This window comes from Salmo salar, chromosome ssa20 (genome assembly GCF_905237065.1).
Source record: "Salmo salar chromosome ssa20, Ssal_v3.1, whole genome shotgun sequence".
Taxonomy (NCBI): Eukaryota; Metazoa; Chordata; class Actinopteri; order Salmoniformes; family Salmonidae; genus Salmo; species Salmo salar.
Window position 1 is genome coordinate 550178 of NC_059461.1, and position 20485 is coordinate 570662.

The following is a 20485-nucleotide window of genomic DNA, read 5'->3' on the forward strand; positions in this document are numbered from 1 at the left end:
CCCCAAATACAGATGTAGCTTGTAGTGTCATACCCAAGAAGACTCGAGGCTGTAGTCGCTGTCAAAGGTGCTTCAACAAAGTACTGAGTAAATGGTCTGAATACTTATGTAAATGTCATAATTCCGTTTTTTATTTTTAATAAATTAGCAAAAATGTCTAAACCTGTTTTTGCTTTGTCATTATGGGGTAGTGTGTGTAGCTTGATGGGGGGGAAACAATTGAATCCATTTTAGAATAAAGCTGTAACATAATAAAATGTGGAAAAAGTCAAGGGGTCTGAATACTTTAGGAATGCACTCTGGTCAAATGTAGTGCACTACTTCTGGAATAGGGTTCAATTTGGGACGCAACCAATACTTTTCCTAAAAACATTATGCACAAAACCATCACAAACAAAATGTTCTGGCAGAATGACACACACCAGTATCTCTTCACCTAAAACATTTAAAATGTTCAATCCAACAAAATAGTTTATTTTTTAAACTAACAAATACAGGCCTACTAGGAAATAAAATAAAAAATATTAAATCGCCCAGTTAAAATTGCACTTTGGTCTAGAAAAACAACTACATACAGGAAATGATTAATAATTTAACAGTCAGGTAGACCTTTCTTAAAACACCAGTACTGTGATGCCCTGTGAGGACAACAGCTCAAATAATAAACCATTTCAATTGATCACATTATTCATTACACCAAAGTAATATCCATGTAGGTAAATGAAGATGAAGCGTCTGACTGCTTTATAAATAAAACATTGATATCACTCAGATGTCAGCGAGTCGTATATATATCAAGCCTATATCTATATATCTAGCAGTCCTTGTTCAAGTCAATTAAAAGTTCTTATCTAAGACCCCCCCAGTTTTCTAAAAACAAACACAAATGTATATTGACAACTAGCTAGTTTACCACCACCATATTCTGACAGACCACTGCAGACAGCAGAAACCATAGACTCAACTAGAGTGTTTAAATAGCCTACAGTTCATTGTCTGTAGATATTGTTGTTTGGGGGGGGATAAATTCAGTAAAAAGTAAAGAAAATAAATAGGTTAAGCGTTGCAGTTACAGGTAATGACCACCAGGTGTCATGTGATCTCATCTGGGAACAGCAACATCCTGACTGACCTATATTATACAGTTCACCTTGTCCAACTATTAATCAGTTAATTAGTTCACTGGTTTAAACTGTAACAGCACCTTTCAGTTTGGGACGATCTCATTCAATATGTGAAGAAATAACATAACACACAATAGAAGAAAAAAAAAAAAACATTTAAATCCAATGTAAATCCAGGATGGGCATAGAAACCATAAAGGATAGGAGGATTAAATGCTATGATAAATATCAAGATTATTAGGACAAAGTGAATTTAGGAAATATATTGATTTGAAAATCTAATAAATGGTAGGGTTTCCTCGTCTACAGCTTCTACAATAGTAAAATAAAACAATGTATAAAAATATATTGCTTTACGTAACATGTACTTATCAATGAACCCACGTCAAGATTTGCAGAATATTTACAGATTGGATAAATTCATACTTTGGGTGATTTTTCTGTCCCCAAACCGCCAAAAGAGAAAGAAAAGAAAGATTTAGTCACGACATAATGAGTGAGAGATATCTTGTGCACTTTCACACGTTACCATCACCCAGACGCAGTATTCCGAAGTCCTTTTCGAAGTGCCCGTCGACCCCAAATGTTGTGCTTGTTTTGGGGGAATCTCGGTATGTGTTACAAGAGCTGTTTTGAAAATGTTACCCCCTTTCTTTGCATCACAGTTACTTACGTGGGTTAAAAATGACTACACGACTCTCCACCATCCCAGGGAACAGAGTAAGACGAAAGATAACAGAGGACAAGTGAAGAGAGTGTACATAACACAATACCAATACGTAATCCATCAATATGACTAGTAGGTGTCACCAAGCAGAGAGATCACCATCCTGAAAGTGACCGGTCTCTCAGTCAGTAGTCATTTGTAAAAGTTTGTGGAAGAGGCAGAATGTTATTGTCTGTCTTGTGTCCCTGTTAGTCCGTCTGTAGAGTGTGTGTGTGTGTGTGTGTCTCTCAGCACACACACACGGTGGCTCTGCCGTGTTGCTGCTGGAAGAGCGTCGGGGTGGGGGCGGAGTCAGAGACTGCTTCTGGTCCTTTCCTCCACCGCTTTTTGGCCCCGCCCCGTTCCCTCGCCATTCTTCCGCCGCGTCCTCTTGGCGGACGGGACGGGGTTGGGTGACGTGTCATCCTGAGTCCGTTTGCCGCCCGATGGGCCGCCTGGCGGTGACATCACTAAGCTCCTCCCCAAGGGCGGAGCTGTCTGTCGTCAGGGGAAAACCTGTGCGGGAGTCGTCCGAGTCGGAGAGGGGCGGGCCGAAGGGATCTGATAGGGCCAGGACGTACAGGCTGCTCCCTGATAGGCCGTGTCCACGCTCCAGGGTCGGAAGGAGCTCACACACAGCAGACGACATGTCCATGTCTGGAACCTAGAGAGAGAGGGGGGAGAGAGAGAGAGAGAGAGAGATAGAGGGAGAGAGAGAGAGGGGGACAGAGAGAGAGAGAGAGAGACAGAGACAGAGAGGGGGGGAGAGGGAGGGAGAGAGAGAGACAGAGCAAGAGAGAGACCGAGACAGAGGGACAGAAGGGGACAGAGGGAGAGAGAGAGGGGGACAGAGGGAGAGAGAGACAGGGGGGGACAGAGAGGGACAGAGCGAGAGAGAAGGGGACAGAGCGAGAGAGAAGGGGACAGAGGCAGAGAGAGACAAAGCGAGAGAGAGGGAGAGAGAGGGACAGAGGGAGAGAGAGAGAGCGAGAGAGAGACAGAGAGAGAGGGGGGGGACAGAGCGAGAGAGAAGGGGACAGAGCGAGAGAGACAAGAGGTATTTCAGACAGTACTAATATAGTAATGAAGTAGTAATTATGATTTAGCCCAAATAGCACACTATTTTCCACAGTGCACTATATAGGGAATAGAGTACCATTTTGGACACACAACCTTAATAGTCCCTCTGCTCTGTACCTTGATGGGTGAGGTGTTGGAGTCCGATGCGGGGCCACAGTGCTGTCCTTCGGCCAGGTTCAGCAGTACCTCCTCATGGTGGAGGGGCTCCTGAGGGACACCCGGCTCCTGCAGGGCGATCACGATAGCCGACGTGTTGTCCGCGCGCAGCATCCTCTGGCGCCACCGCAGGAGGGCGTGGCTCACCAGCTGGCGAGCGCTGGACACCCCGCAAGGCGCCTAGAAGGAGGGAGGGGGTTTGTTTACAGTAGTTTTGTGATTTTATTTATTTATCATCATGTCGGTCATACAATAAATGAATTAAATCAGACGCGGCTGCACACACAAGCCTCAGTGTCCCGGTTTGAAAACTCCTAGTCCGTGTTCAGCGGGGAGAAAAAAAAACTCTAAACAGAGTGATACCTAAACCAATAAAAAAACAGATGTTTTTTTTTGTTTTCCGTTGCAAAATGTTTTGTCCTACTGAACAGCACACTGACGTTTAGCATCACAACTCACCATGGCCTCATCGTTGTCCTGGCACATGGAGACGGCGTCCTGGGGGGGCACCATGTTCCACAGCCCGTCACTGCCCAGGATGATGTAACGGTGTTTATGGGGGTCGAGGGTCAGAACACAGGTGTCTGGCTCCGGGGACACTACAAACTCTCCGCTGTAGAAGTCATAGCTCCACAGGTCGCCTACAGGGACAGAATATAATGAAATCAAATGTTCCTCATCTCACAAGGGAACGCAGGATAACAAACGGAAAGGAGAAGTAGAGGGGGTTTTACACACATCCACAATAATTTACAGTAACTGGACAAAAAGAAGATGAAATGCCTCGTTGCCCGTCTTGCTGTTAACCAACTGCCTCGTTGCCCGTCTTGCCGTTCCCAACTGCCTCGTTGCCCGTCTTTCTGTACCCAACTGCCTCGTTGCCCGTCTTGCTGTACCCAACTGCCTCGTTGCCCGTCTTGCTGTACCCAACTGCCTCGTTGCCCGTCTTGCTGTTCCCAACTGCCTCGTTGCCCATGATGCTGTTCCCAACTGCCTCGTTGCCCGTCTTGCTGTACCCAACTGCCTCGTTGCCCGTCTTGCTGTTAACCAACTGCCTCGTTGCCCGTCTTGCTGTACCCAACTGCCTCGTTGCCCGTCTTGCTGTTCCCAACTGCCTCGTTGCCCGTCTTGCTGTACCCAACTGCCTTGTTGCCCGTCTTGCTGCTCAAAAAATAGTTATATATGGGCTCTTTATGTCTGGGAAGAGCAAAACAGTGAACATTGAGCATCCCCTATGGAAAATAGTGAGCATCCCCTATGGAAAATAGTGAGCATCCCCTATGGAAAATAGTGAGCATCCCCCATGGAAAGAAGCATACCTGTGAAACCGACTCTGAGAAACAAGGGAATTTATGTCAAGGGTAGTGTAGTGCAGTGCTTCACTTTGCTTCCAAACCAGTGTATTAAGATGGCTGGGCCTGGCTCTCCAGTGGCTGGGCCTGGCTCCCCAGTGGCTGGGCCTGGCTCCCCAGTGGGTGGGCCTGACCTGGCTCCCCAGTGGCTGGGCCTGACCTGGCTCCCCAGTGGCTGGGCCTGACCTGGCTCCCCAGTGGCTGGGCCTGACCTGGCTCCCCAGTGGCTGGGCCTGACCTGGCTCCCCAGTGGGTGGGCCTATTCCCAGTCATGTGAAATCCATAGATTAGGGCATAAGGAATTTATTTCAATAGACTGATTTCCTTATATGAACTGTAACTCAGTAAAATCATTGAAATTGTTGCATGTTGTGTTTACATTTTTGTTCAGTATATCCAGCACTTTCTTTTTAGTTCTACAGACTTTAAATGACACAACTAACCTTTGCTATGACTCAAACGGATGCCTACAAAAAATTATAATAACGCAGATAATAACAATACCAATAGATGTATTTTATACAGCGCTTTCCATTAAAAAGATTTAGATGGAAGGCTGGGTGAAAAGGAAAACGGGGCAGCATTGAAGAAAAATAACTGATAATTGATCGCATGCTGCAAGAATGAATACACTTCATTGATTATTGAATGTTATGATGAACACAGCTTTGTATAACCAACCAGGGTTGCCTAGGTTACTTTCTAAATGTAATCCATTAGTTACTAGTTACCTGTTCCAAAAATGTAATCAGTAAAGTAACTTTTGGATTACCCCAAACTCAGTAACATAATCTGATTACATTCCGTTACTTTTAGATTACTTTCCCTTTAAGAGGCATGAGAAGAAGACAAACGTGTATATTACCAATTGAACGACATCTATTGCAGGATAAATCAATGTTAGAGTTTACATAGCTGGCCATATATAGATGTTAAATATTACTTTATGGGTTGGTTATGTAGACTTCTTCTAACCCATTACTTTCTACTACATATAATAATACGATTAAATTATATATCTTTACATTGAAAACCAAAGTCTATCAGAATTCCAGTCTTTCCAATAAATGTTATACCCCTTGATCTTCAAGTGGTATATATATTCGGCGCACGTGACAAATAAACTTTGATTTGAATAGGACTTAGAAATCTGGAAGTATTAGCCTAATAGTTTTATCTGAATATGACCCCAAAACTAAGGTCTTATTAGCCAGCCTTACTCTGTTGTTTATGATTGTGTTGTCATGGAGGACTGATCGGGCTCATTGATTCCGGTTGAAAAATAAATGCTGTGCTCATGGAATGGCCTGCTTTGAGCACTACTGAAAAGGGCTATTTACAGGTGATAAATGATTTGCTAAAGGCCTATTGTTTACCTTTTATAGTCAGTTTTACTTCTAAACAACTGCCTTTTATCAAGATTATCTAAAGGGCAAATCCACAGATGAAACAATAACAAAATGGCTGCCCCGCCTCTGTTTTGGTAAAAACTGAGAGATGGGGCCTTTAGAAATGTAACCACTCTCAGATTAACAGACAGAGTTATGGATGCAAGGACTGACCTTCCATGATATTAAATGATGGTTTTAACCATATTATGAGGCTATATTAGTGTGTGTTTACAAAAATTGGAGTAAAACTAGTTGATATGTTGGGTTCTGATGGAGTGTGACAGTTGAACTGAGCTCCTGAGGCATTTACAAGTTAAATTCTTCAACACATTTTGGGGAATATTCAGAGAAATTTTCAGGAATATATGTGCAAATGAATATTAATACCATTTAAATGTAGATGTTTTTTTGCATTGGATATATTTACCATATCATATGGAGACAGAAACATAAACCTTTTACCTTATCATAAGTAGACATAATTGCAAATGATTAAATCCTTCCAATATATATATATATATATATATATATATTTTTTTTTTTAAACTATTCAGTTACAAATTTAACTTTAATTAAATGAGTTGACTCTTCACATGGGCTTTATTTAAATGAGTTGACTCTTCACATGGGCTTTAATTAAATGAGTTGACTCTTCACATGGGCTTTAATTAAATGAGTTGACTCTTCACATGGGCTTTAATTAAATGAGTTGACTCTTCACATGGGCTTTAATTAAATGAGTTGACTCTTCACATGGGCTTTAATTAAATGAGTTGACTCGTCACATGGGCTTTAATTAAATGAGTTGACTCTTCACATGGGCTTTAATTAAATGAGTTGACACTTCACATGGGCTTTAATTAAATGAGTTGACACTTCACATGGGCTTTAATTAAATGAGTTGACTCTTCACATGGGCTTTAATTAAATGAGTTGACTCTTCACATGGGCTTTAATTAAATGAGTTGACTCTTCACATGGGCTTTAATTAAATGAGTTGACTCTTCACATGGGCTTTAATTAAATGAGTTGACTCTTCACATGGGCTTTAATTAAATGAGTTGACTCTTCACATGGGCTTTAATTAAATGAGTTGACACTTCACATGGGCTTTAATTAAATGAGTTGACTCTTCACATGGGCTTTAATTAAATGAGTTGACTCTTCACATGGGCTTTAATTAAATGAGTTGACTCTTCACATGGGCTTTAATTAAATGAGTTGACTCTTCACATGGGCTTTAATTAAATGAGTTGACTCTTCACATGGGCTTTAATTAAATGAGTTGACTCTTCACATGGGCTTTAATTAAATGAGTTGACTCTTCACATGGGATGATTTCACTGAACAACAAAAGAAAGGGAATATTGAATGATCCCCAATGATCCATCACATCTCCCATCTGTAAAATGATAGTTTCTGGACTAAAGCTTTGGTTGTCTTCCTCTCAGGTTTCCATGTCTTCTACCTGGACCTCCTCAATGTCCACCCCTTGAACATCAGACTCTGAGGCCTCATCTTCACTGTCACATTCCAACCTTGTTGAGGTTGGCTCGTTGTCAGGCTCAAAAAGCCTCAAATTTGCCTGGATCGCCACCAATTTTTCAACCCTTGTATTGGTCAGCCTGTTGCGTGCTTTGGTGTGTGTTCCCAAACAAGGACCAGTTGCGCTCTGAGGCGGCTGATGTTGGTGGGATTTGGAGGATGATGGAGGCAACAGGGGAAAGAGCCTCAGATCCACAAAGTCCCTTCCACCAGGTGGCTGATGAGATATGTTGGCACGACTGCCATACCGCATCTCCATCCCAAAGCCCTTGCTTGGAAGTGTACTTCGCCAGACTGTCAAGAACTTTTCCCTCATCCAGGCCAAGGTGGCGAGACACAGTAGTGATGACACCATAGGCCTTGTTGATCTCTGCACCAGACAGGATGCTCTTGCTAGCATACTTGGGGTCCATGGAGAATAAGAGCACCTCCTCCCAGCTTCCCACTGCACTGAGGCTAGGAAACACTTACCACTGATAAATCCAAGATAATCGAGAATTTCAAAAAGCATCTCTCTACGGCTGGCCATGCTTTCCACCTGGCTACCCCAACCCCGGCCAACAGCTCTGCACCCCCCCGCAGCAACTGGCCCAAGCCCCACCGCTTCTCCTTCACCCAAATCCAGACAGCTGATGTCCTGAATGAGCTGCAAAATTTGGATCCCTACAAATCAGCTGGGCTAGACAATCTGGACCCTCTCTTCCTAAAATTATCCGCCGCCATTGTTGCAACCCCTATTACTAGTCTGTTCAACCTCACTTTCGTATCATCTGAGATTCCTAAAGATTGGAAAGCTGGTGCGGTCATCCCCCTCTTCAAATGGGGAGACACTCTAGACCCAAACTGTTACAGACCTATATCCATCCTGTTCTGTCTTTCTAAAGTCTTCCAAAGCCAAGTAAACAAACAGATCACCGACCACCGTACTGCCCTGCCCACTTCACTGTCGCTCCAAGCAGAGGAAACTGCAGTTCTGAAATACATCAAAAGCATGAAGACTTCTGCCTGAAGCCCAAACACACCACAGCGTACATTCTTTAAATTATTTAACCAGGTAGGCCAGTTGAGAACAAGTTCTTTATTTAACCAGGTAGGCCAGTTGAGAACAAGTCCTTTATTTAACCAGGTAGGCCAGTTGAGAACAAGTCCTTTATTTAACCAGGTAGGCTAGTTGAGAACAAGTCCTTTATTTAACCAGGTAGGCCAGTTGAGAACAAGTCCTTTATTTAACCAGGTAGGCTAGTTGAGAACAAGTCCTTTATTTAACCAGGTAGGCCAGTTGAGAACAAGTCCTTTATTTAACCAGGTAGGCCAGTTGAGAACAAGTCCTTTTTTTAACCAGGTAGGCCAGTTGAGAACAAGTCCTTTATTTAACCAGGTGGGCCAGTTGAGAACAAGTTCTCATTTACAACTGCGACCTGGCCAAGATAAAGCAAAGCAGTGCGACACAAATAACAACACAGAGTTACACATGGAATAAACAAACATACAGTCAATAATACAGTAGAAAAAGTCTATATACAGTGTATGCAAATTAAGTAAGGAGGTAAGGCAATAAATAGGCCATAGTGGCGAAGTAATTACAATTTAGCAGATTAACACTGGAGTGATAGATGTGCAGATGAGGATGTGCCAGTAGAAATACTGGTGTGCAAAAGAGCAGAAAAACAAAACAAATATGGGGATGAGGTAGGTAGTTGGTTGGATGGGCTATTTACAGATGGGCTGTGTACAGCTGCAGCGATCGGTAAGCTGCTCTGACAGCTGATGCTTAAAGTCAATAATAAGTAATAAATATCAATATTAAGTGATATCCGTATCGCCGTAGACTACACCACTGCTGTCATGCTTACCTCCAAGCGTTTATTCAAGTTGGATAATATTTGGATGCTGACCAGCAGTCTCACCATTGGAAGACATAACTTGGACTGTAACCTACAAAAACCTATTCCTGCTCTTTTCCCACAATCCATCAAACACATTTGGTGTGTCATCATAGTGGTCTCTGATTGGTGGTAATCATTTGGTGTGTCATCATAGTGGTCTCTGATTGGTGGTAATCATTTGGTGTGTCATCATAGTGGTCTCTGATTGGTGGTAATAATTTGGTGTGTCATCATAGTGGTCTCTGATTGGTGGTAATCATTTGGTGTGTCATCATAGTGGTCTCTGATTGGTGGTAATCATTTGGTGTGTCATCATAGTGGTCTCTGATTGGTGGTAATCATTTGGTGTGTCATCATAGTGGTCTCTGATTGGTGGTAATCATTTGGTGTGTCATCATAGTGGTCTCTGATTGGTGGTAATCATTTGGTGTGTCATCATAGTGGTCTCTGATTGGTGGTAATCATTTGGTGTGTCATCATAGTGGTCTCTGATTGGTGGTAATCATTTGGTGTGTCATCATAGTGGTCTCTGATTGGTGGTAATCATTTGGTGTGTCATCATAGTGGTCTCTGATTGGTGTTCAGACTCACTCAGGTGGAACAAACTTAAACTTGGGCCTTTTTTCAACTCTGATTTGAATGTCATTGAGAAAACAAAGAAGTGTCAAAAAAAAATTTTTTGCAAACATCTTTTCTGAATTCTAAAGTAATCATCGAAGTAATCGAGTTTTTACAAAAGTATCTGGATTAGTTACCGGTTTTTATATAATCCCTTACATGTAACAGATTACATGTAATCCGTTACTCCCCAACCCTGGAACCAAAACATACACATCCTCTGTTCAACAAACACGAACTCGAGAATAAATCGATTGGGGAGCTGCAGTTCACCAACGATATTGTGCTTAAATCACCCTCATGGAAGTCAACCAATGCATTCGTCCAAGAGTCGTTCACAATCTGGCCACAACTAGACCTTGTTTCAAAAACGCATCAAGAAATAATCTTATTTGGATGCCTAGAAAAATCAACAAATGTAAGTCTACGTTGTTTAAAGCACATGTTTACAAGTCTCGGTCACAAATGACAGCTCCAATAAACCCCCTACGGTGAACGAGGATTATAGAATCATAACTCTTTTTGAGTTTTCACTTCATCACTTCATCAAATGTGTCTAAATATGATTTATTTTGACTGAACGAGTCAAAACAGAAACAGATGTCAGTAAAAAGAGCAGAATTCCCCATCACTAAGTGGCTTTAGCCCGGGCAAGTCCAGGGGGGGTTGCCTAGCAACACGTGCCTCTGAGTGAGGCGACATCTGTATAGTGCAAATAACGTCCATGATTTGGTGAATCTGTTCGGACCGAATAGCCAGTGTGACAGCTCCAACGGCTTTGCAAACAATAAGGTTTCAGGTAATATGGAGAAAGATTAACAAAATAAATCAAACTATTTCCATGTGGAGCTTTAAGACAACAACAACATACCCAGAGCTCTGGCCACAGCCAGGAAAGGGATCTGGTCGATGACTGTGCTCCTCCGGACGGGGCCGTTATGGGTTAACCTGGGTCTCTTCCACACCACCCTGTTCACACCAGACTTCTTTATCACACTGGAGAAAGGAGGGAGAGAGACAGACAGGACAGTTATCTCACTGGAGAAAGGAGGGAGAGACAGACAGGAGAGTTATCGCACTGGACATAGGAGGGAGAGACAGACAGGAGAGAGACAGGACAGTTATCTCACTGGACATAGGAGGGAGAGACAGACAGGAGAGAGACAGGACAGTTATCTCACTGGACATAGGAGGGAGAGACAGACAGGACAGTTCTCACTGGACATAGGAGGGAGAGAGACAGACAGGAGAGAGACAGGACAGTTATCTCACTGGAGAAAGGAGGGAGAGAGACAGACAGGACAGTTATCTCACTGGAGATAGGAGGGAGAGACAGACAGGACAGTTATCTCACTGGAGAAAGGAGGGAGAAAGACAGACAGGACAGTTATCATAGGCATTTAGTAAGGTAGTGATGAAGAAGTAGCTATGATTTAGCCAGTCAGTGTCACAAAAGGCATTACCTTTATATAGTGTACTACTTGTGACCAGGCTCTAGATAAGGAATAGGGAGTTACTTGGGACGCACCTTTTACAAAATGTTCAATAAACCATTAACACGTCTTATTATTAGTTGTAGCATAAAAATGTTCCAAAATGACTTGCTCAATAACCTACCTTTATTTCCAAGTGGCTGGTTGATATAGTAACACTTATGGTATGTGACCAGCACAATATATTGGCAGTAAACTGCTGCGATGCTGATGACTTGTCTTAGCAAGAAACTTAAAGTCACTGGGGGGAAGAAAAAAAATCACTCAAAGCTCACTTGCTCTGTGGGCATCACTGGCTTCATCCCAAATAGTACCCCAATTCCCCGTAGTGCACTACTTATCCCTCTAGTCTAGTTACCCAGTCAGTTCTACAGTAGTCTGTCCATCCCTCTAGTCTAGTTACCCAGTCAGTTCTACAGTAGTCTGTCCATCCCTCTAGTCTGGTTACCCAGTCAGTTCTACAGTAGTCTGTCCATCCCTCTAGTCTAGTTACCCAGTCAGTTCTACAGTAGTCTGTCCATCCCTCTAGTCTGGTTACCCAGTCAGTTCTACAGTAGTCTGTCCATCCCTCTAGTCTAGTTACCCAGTCAGTTCTACAGTAGTCTGTCCATCCCTCTAGTCTAGTTACCCAGTCAGTTCTACAGTAGTCTGTCCATCCCTCTAGTCTAGTTACCCAGTCAGTTCTACAGTAGTCTGTCCATCCCTCTAGTCTAGTTACCCAGTCAGTTCTACAGTAGTCTGTCCATCCCTCTAGTCTGGTTACCCAGTCAGTTCTACAGTAGTCTGTCCATCCCTCTAGTCTAGTTACCCAGTCAGTTCTACAGTAGTCTGTCCATCCTCTAGTCTGGTTACCCAGTCAGTTCTACAGTAGTCTGTCCATCCCTCTAGTCTGGTTACCCAGTCAGTTCTACAGTAGTCTGTCCATCCCTCTAGTCTGGTTACCCAGTCAGTTCTACAGTAGTCTGTCCATCCCTCTAGTCTAGTTACCCAGTCAGTTCTACAGTAGTCTGTCCATCCCTCTAGTTACCCAGTCAGTTCTACAGTAGTCTGTCCATCCCTCTAGTCTAGTTACCCAGTCAGTTCTACAGTAGTCTGTCCATCCCTCTAGTTACCCAGTCAGTTCTACAGTAGTCTGTCCATCCCTCTAGTCTGGTTACCCAGTCAGTTCTACAGTAGTCTGTCCATCCCTCTAGTCTAGTTACCCAGTCAGTTCTACAGTAGTCTGTCCATCCCTCTAGTCTAGTTACCCAGTCAGTTCTACAGTAGTCTGTCCATCCCTCTAGTCTAGTTACCCAGTCAGTTCTACAGTAGTCTGTCCATCCCTCTAGTCTAGTTACCCAGTCAGTTCTACAGTAGTCTGTCCATCCCTCTAGTCTAGTTACCCAGTCAGTTCTACAGTAGTCTGTCCATCCCTCTAGTCTAGTTACCCAGTCAGTTCTACAGTAGTCTGTCCATCCCTCTAGTCTAGTTACCCAGTCAGTTCTACAGTAGTCTGTCCATCCCTCTAGTCTAGTTACCCAGTCAGTTCTACAGTAGTCTGTCCATCCCTCTAGTCTAGTTACCCAGTCAGTTCTACAGTAGTCTGTCCATCCCTCTAGTCTAGTTACCCAGTCAGTTCTACAGTAGTCTGTCCATCCCTCTAGTCTAGTTACCCAGTCAGTTCTACAGTAGTCTGTCCATCCCTCTAGTCTAGTTACCCAGTCAGTTCTACAGTAGTCTGTCCATCCCTCTAGTCTAGTTACCCAGTCAGTTCTACAGTAGTCTGTCCATCCCTCTAGTCTAGTTACCCAGTCAGTTCTACAGTAGTCTGTCCATCCCTCTAGTCTAGTTACCCAGTCAGTTCTACAGTAGTCTGTCCATCCCTCTAGTCTAGTTACCCAGTCAGTTCTACAGTAGTCTGTCCATCCCTCTAGTCTAGTTACCCAGTCAGTTCTACAGTAGTCTGTCCATCCCTCTAGTCTAGTTACCCAGTCAGTTCTACAGTAGTCTGTCCATCCCTCTAGTCTAGTTACCCAGTCAGTTCTACAGTAGTCTGTCCATCCTCTAGTCTAGTTACCCAGTCAGTTCTACAGTAGTCTGTCCATCCCTCTAGTCTAGTTACCCAGTCAGTTCTACAGTAGTCTGTCCATCCCTCTAGTCTAGTTACCCAGTCAGTTCTACAGTAGTCTGTCCATCCCTCTAGTCTAGTTACCCAGTCAGTTCTACAGTAGTCTGTCCATCCCTCTAGTCTAGTTACCCAGTCAGTTCTACAGTAGTCTGTCCATCCCTCTAGTCTAGTTACCCAGTCAGTTCTACAGTAGTCTGTCCATCCCTCTAGTCTAGTTACCCAGTCAGTTCTACAGTAGTCTGTCCATCCCTCTAGTCTAGTTACCCAGTCAGTTCTACAGTAGTCTGTCCATCCCTCTAGTCTAGTTACCCAGTCAGTTCTACAGTAGTCTGTCCATCCCTCTAGTCTAGTTACCCAGTCAGTTCTACAGTAGTCTGTCCATCCCTCTAGTCTAGTTACCCAGTCAGTTCTACAGTAGTCTGTCCATCCCTCTAGTCTAGTTACCCAGTCAGTTCTACAGTAGTCTGTCCATCCCTCTAGTCTAGTTACCCAGTCAGTTCTACAGTAGTCTGTCCATCCCTCTAGTCTAGTTACCCAGTCAGTTCTACAGTAGTCTGTCCATCCCTCTAGTCTAGTTACCCAGTCAGTTCTACAGTAGTCTGTTCCCATCCAGTCCTGGGTTTAACTCCAACCCTGTTCCTGTGAAGGCTACCATCCTGGGGGTTTTAACTCCCAGCCCCTGTTCCTGTAGAACTACCATCCTGGAGGTTTTAACTCCAACCCCTGTTTCTGTAGAGCTGCCGTCCTCTCGGTTTTATCCAACCCCTGTTCTGTAGAACTACCGTCCTGGAGGTTTTAACTCCAACCCTGTTCCTGTGGAACTACTGCATCCTGTTGGTTTTAACTCCAACCTGTTCCTGTGGAACTACCATCCTGGGTTCTGCTCAACCTGTTCCTGTCGGGAACTACTATCCTGTTGGTTTTAACTTCCAACCTGTTCTGTAGGGAACCATCCTGGAGGTTTTAACTCCAACCCCTGTTCCTGTGGAACTACCATCCTGGAGGTTTTAACTCAGCCTGTTCCTGTCAAATTTCTACCATCCTGGGTTTTAACTCCAACTGTTCCTGTGGGGGCATTCTGTCCACAGGTTTTTGCTCAACCTGTTTCCTATGGGAACTACCATCCTGGGTTTTAACTCCAACCTGTTCCAGAACTACCATCTGGAGTTTTTAACTCCAACCCCTGTTCCTATGGGGCTTCCATCCTGGAGAGTTTTTAACTCCAACCTGTTCCTGTAGAACTACGTCCTGGAGGTTTTAACGACAACCTATTTCCTGTAGAGATGCCCATCCTGGGTTTTTAGCTCTAAGCCTGTTCCTGCAGAACTACCATCCTGGTTTGCTCCAGCTTCCTGGCTATTCCTGTGGGGCTACCATCATGGAGGTTTTTTTGCTTAAGCCCTGTTCTGTGGGGCTACCGTCACAGGAGGTTTGCTCCAACCCTGTTCTATAGAACTACCATCCTGGAGGTTTTAACGCCAGCCTGCTCTGTTGAGAGCCACTCCTGAGTTTTGCTACCACCCTGTTCCTGGAGAGCTGCAGTCCTGTGGGGTTTATCATTCCTCTTTGGAGAGGCGGGATCGGACGGCCCACAATATAGAGCCAGAGACGGGCGGCCCCTGATATGAGGCGCGATCGGGCAGCCCTGATATCCCGGGCGGCCCCGATAGACGGCGGGCCCTGATAGAGAGGCTGGCCTGACTTGCGGACGTGACGTAGGGAGCGGGATCGGGGCAGCCCCTGACATAGGGGAGCGGGATGCGGGCAGCCCCTGGCATAGGGAGCGGGATCGTGGAGCCCCTGACGCAGGAGCACGGATCGGGCGGCCCCTGATATAAGGAAATATGATACCATTTACGGGACACATCCATAGACATTTAACAAATACTTTCGTTGCTACACATTTTGTTCCGGTCAACACTAAGCACTAAGAAACACATTTATTCAACAATCAGCGGCTTGATTTAGTTGATATGTTGAATAAATTTGTGTTTAATACTGGCAATAGGAACAAAAATGTGCACTATCGTTGGGGTTTCCCAGGATCTAGACTAGCCTGCCGTTTGGATGCCCCTTCTGGACAGACAGGGGTTCCCCAGCTTTTTCACTCTGGCCTCCCGTTTCCAGACTTTGAAGAACATCCCGCGCCTCCACCTTGTCTATATCTATGTTTGGCACAACAATATTCATGGCAAACTGTTTCACATCCCTCTGGGTAGCAGACAAAACAAAAAAACAAAAGAAATTCCAGGTTTAACACTTTTGGGCTAGGCGCGGTATTTTCACGGCTGGAGAAAAAAACTTACCCGATTTAATCTGGTTATAATCCTACGCAGTAACTAGAATATGCATAACTTACTTAGTATATGCTGGATAGAAAACACCCTAAAGTTTCTAAAACTGTTTGAATGGTGTCTGTGGGTATAACAGAACTCATTTGGCAGCAAAACCCTCAGACATTTTCTGACAGAAGTGGATACTGATGTGTTGAATTTACCTTTAAGCCAATGCCATTGAAACACACAGGACTGATTAATGTTTTGGCACTTCCTATTGCTTTCCACTAGATTCTCACAGCCTTTACAAAGTGTTTTGAATCTTCTACTTTGAGATCTGAGCGATCTAGAGCCTTGGGGCGGTGATGGCGATTAGACTCTGGCGCGAGGTCACGTTGGGTACCCTCGTTCCAAACGTTTTAAAAGAATGCGTGCGTCCACCTTGAATATTATTCATGTTCTGGTTAAAAAGGCACTAATGATTTATGCTATACAGCGTTTGACATGTTTGAGCGAGCGTAAATATATTTTTTCCCCTCGTTCATGAAGTGAAGTCCGGCGGGCTTAGATCGTGTGCTAACAACACAGAGCTTTTTGGACATAAATAATGAGCTTTTTGAACAAAACTACATTCGTTATGGACCTGGGATTCCTGGAAGCTGACATCTGATAGAAGAAAATCCAAAGGTAATGGATTATTTTACATAGTATTTTCGATTTTAGATCTCTCCAACATGGCCCGTTTGTCTGTATATAAGCGTTTATTTTTTTCTGGGCGCAGTGCTCAGATTATTGCAAAGATGTGATTTCCCAGTAAGGTTATTTTTAAATCTGGCAAGTCGATTGCGTTCAAGAGATGTAAATCTATAATTCTTTAAATAACAATATAATATTTTACCAATGTTTTCTAATTTTAATTATTTAATTTGTGGTGGTGACTTGACTGCGGTTATTGAAGGAAACGATTTCCTGAACATCAACGCCATAGTAAAACGCTGTTTTTGGATATAAATATGAACTTGATAGAACTAAAAATGCATGCATTGTCTAACATAATGTCCTAGAGTGTCATCTGATGGAGATTGTAAGGTTAGTGCATCATTTTAGCTGGTTTTATGGTTTTGGTGACCCTGTCTTTGAATTGACAAAACATTACACAACTCGTGTAAATGTCTCTGTCTAACATACTCTAAATTTATGCTTTCGCCGTAAAACCTTTTTGAAATCGTAAAACGTGGTTAGATTAAGAGATGTTTATCTTTCAAAGGGTATAAGATAGTTGTATGTTTGAAAAATTAGAATTTTGACATTTATTTGGTTTCAAATTTCCGCTCTTGAAATGCACCTGCTGTTGATAGGGTGCACCACGGTGGCTATAGCGTCCCACATAGCAGTTTTAACAGTCATTTTCTTGCAGTTCTATACACTTTTCCATGTCTAATGTTTATTCAATGATATGAGTGACTCAAACATTACAACAACATTTACAGACTAAAAAACTAAACTAAAAAACGTTAGCTGACGTGTGCTGGTTGATCTGGACATTTTATGTTATAAATATCTCTCTAAGGTCTGTAATGACGGACATGACAAGGGAACTGATGATACCCAATTGGAAATTATACCTTGTACATTCTACTATTATAACTTTCAAGAGTAAGTTTTAAAGCAGTGGCGGTCGGTGACGTTTAAGATAAGGTAGGACAATTATTATTATTTTTATGGCATGGCCTTGTTTCTATTAAGCATATTGGATGACTATCGTTTTATATTCCGTTCACCCAGTTCAATGTAACTCGATAGGTTTAGTATACTACATGACACTCTAATTTTCCCTTCATCGTGAAGTTGCTACAACCTAGTTTATGAAAAGTTTACAACGTCGGTGCACACAAGTCAAAGAATAATTTGAGGTAATCAAGGTGACAGACAGTGACATTAAATCCCAACCTTTCCTGCATCTAGCTGATCTAGGGTGTAATCATTAGTCAACAGTTGCAAACGAGAGAGTTTCTATTGGACAAATTCAGGTATGTTTATCCGTTCGTTCCGTTTAAGAAACGTTTTTCAACAGACTCGGCGTAATGAATACACCCCTGATCACAAGCAAAAACACTTCACTTTTATAGCAGCCACATACAAACAGCATGATCATTTTGCTCGTTAATTCCTTCTACATCTACTGCGTTGTCCTCCGCTCACCTTTTCCCTTCGCATGGACTTCATGTGGACTTCAACACATCACGGTTTTTGTGACCAGGCGGAAAAACTTTTTTCGTTGTCAGAATTTTAGCTAACATCAGTTAACATAGAACTAAGCGTTATAAACCTGCTACAATGATGCAGTACAGTGTACAGTCAGCAAGCAGCTTAGCAGTTCAGCAGGGCCCTGGTGAAATACATGTAAAACACAAATGCTTACCTTGACTTGGAAGATTTTCAGTGTTGGATAGCCATACCTAGCTAGCTAACATGGCATCCCTCTCTGTTTGAGCCGGGTGTTTGAGTAGGCTAAATTAGTAAGCTGCAACAAAATATGTCTCTCTCTCGCTTCTCCTTCATTTTTCACCAAATTAATTTGTTTAAAACTGTTCAACTATTGTCTTCTCTCTCTTTGAGTCAACTAATCACAACATGTTATGCACTGCCGTGCTGTAGCTGTAGATTATGCTTTCAGTACTAGATTCATTCTCTGATCCTTTGATTGGGTGGACAACATGCCACTTCATGCTGCAAGAGCTCCGAAGGATGGAGGACATCCTCCGGAAGTTGTCGTAATTACTGTGTAAGTATTTGGAAGGGGGGGTGAAAGCCATGAGCCTCCTAGGTTTTGTATTGAAGTCAATGTCCAGAGGAGGACAGAACTAGCTGTCCTCCGGCTACACATGTGCTACTCTACAGTGTGCTGTTGAGGCTACTGTAGAACTTCATTACAAAACAGTGTGTTTGTGAATCAATTATTTGGTGACGTGAATATATTTGTAGGTAGTTTAATATCTTTAATGTTTCAATATTGGTATTTTTATGAAATTCACCGAGGACCCCCCTTCCACTTCTGATGAGCCTTCAATGGTTGGAAAGCCAGATTTAGTAAGGTTGGCGTGCCCCACAGTTTGGAAACCACTGGTGTGGGCAGACTGTGCACTAGTGGTGACTTGACAGAGCAGTTGAAAGATCCAGAGCAGATCGTTGACGACTGCCCTAAATACAACTGCCCTCACAGCTGATAAACCAAGAGACTAATTCATCAAAAGGATAATAGGGGATAGGGGCCGCTAATGGTTTTACAAATCCCAATACATATGATGCGTCTCCTTTACAACCAACATTATCAGAGGTTACATGCTACCTGTCCTTCCTACTACAACAATAAACCCGATTTGGTATAATAACATCTACACCTCTTTCCAAACAAGCAGCTGAACCCATTGTCATCCGTATCGAAGGCAAACAGAAGAGGAAGACCCCATGTGAAAAGCTCCTTCACAGAGCCCCCGTACACCCGCCTGTCCGTGTGACCTGGTGCTGGGGTGTTAGATAGGAATGATGGGATGTCTCTTTCTTTACTCTACTTACTGACAGATGCTCCAGCAGTGGTAGGTTTTATTCTAATAGTCAAGCCAGAGAACCTAAACCACACATTCAGTTACATCGAGCCTGTGGTAGCCATTTCATTCTTAGATAAAATGTACGACATGCGATAACAAATCCCAAATATATATATTTAACTAGACACATGGATGATTGTAACTTACGCAGCTTTTTCCACATGGCATGGTGGCAGGCAACCGAAACCTTTACGAATAGCTGCACACACTTCCTCGTCATCCTTGGACCAAAACCCCCGCTGTTTCTTGATAAATTCCCATAAATAGTCCCGTGCGAACTGCGCTGCCTCTCGGCCTCCGTGGCCATCAAACACCGCGAAGAAAGCCCACTGATCGCTGGGTCGGTTATCGCTCTGGACCGGTGAACTCTCCACTGTGGAAACTGCCAGTGCAGCTGCAGCACAACTTAGGTCCCCATTTTGTACATTTTGTGTCCATGCAACTGTAGTGGAGGCGAGATAGAGGCTCGTTGTGTACAGTCCGATCAGGCTGCTGGTTTTCAGGCACAATGTCCACCGTCGAGTTATCCCCTTTGATATCATCATGTTCGTTCGAGTTCAGCTCGTCTTCCCCGGACTCGGGCTCCACTACAACCTCGGTAACGTCCTCCATGTATTTCCTACCTCCCTGGTCGGAGAAAACACTCACTCGCATCAACAAAGTGTTTTCCATGGCCGTAGGGACGTCTTGTTTCAGATGCTGGGTGTTTCTAGTAGCTAAACAAAAAAATGGCCTAAAAAAGTATTTTAAGTGAAGTTTATGGCAGCTTAATGATCAATCAGCCGCTTTTGGTCTTTGTTTATTTCCAAGCCTTGTAGGCATGCCCAGAATCGCATCGACGTCAGAGCTGTATCAACTGGGGGTAAATAGTGTAAAATACTACAGAGCGCCACCTACAGGATGTGTAAATGCTTCATACACAACGTGTTGACTAACAGTGACAGGCTTGGTTATGGGCCCTTCTCCCTTCCCAACAATGTAGAGAGAAAATAACTTGGCTATATACACGGAGTACCAGAACCAGTCCATGTGTAGGGGTACGAGGTAATTGAGGTGGAGTACGAGGTAATTGAGGTAGATACAGGACCAGTCAAAAGTTTGGACACACCTACTCATTCCAGGGGTTTTCATAATTTTTTGTAC

At 43.4% G+C, this 20485-nt stretch overlaps 1 protein-coding gene across 1 annotated transcript; it reads right to left on the reverse strand.

Annotated features, from left to right (window-relative positions):
- Positions 1–2236: 2236 nt before the first annotated feature.
- Positions 2237–19954, reverse strand: LOC123729323 (protein phosphatase 1D-like). The gene is made up of 6 exons (XM_045704204.1): positions 19820–19954; positions 15161–15287; positions 10730–10882; positions 3526–3707; positions 3028–3246; positions 2237–2494 (listed from the first exon to the last, which is right to left on the reverse strand). Exons 1-6 carry the CDS (start codon positions 19952–19954, stop codon positions 2252–2254), a joined length of 1059 nt encoding a protein of 352 aa, XP_045560160.1. The 3' UTR covers positions 2237–2251.
- Positions 19955–20485: the final 531 nt, after the last annotated feature.

Excerpts from the sequence above, each read along its gene's own strand:
- LOC123729323 (XM_045704204.1), bottom strand. The coding sequence starts at position 19,954 with ATGGAGGACGTTACCGAGGTTGTAGTGGAGCCCGAGTCCGGGGAAGAC. Across the intron at positions 15,288-19,819 it reads ACCAGCAGCCTGATCGGACT|GGGCCGCCCGATCCGTGCTC; the intron begins GTACACAACGAG and ends TCCTTATATCAG. Across the intron at positions 3,708-10,729 it reads GGCTGTGGCCAGAGCTCTGG|GCGACCTGTGGAGCTATGAC; the intron begins GTATGTTGTTGT and ends CTGTCCCTGTAG.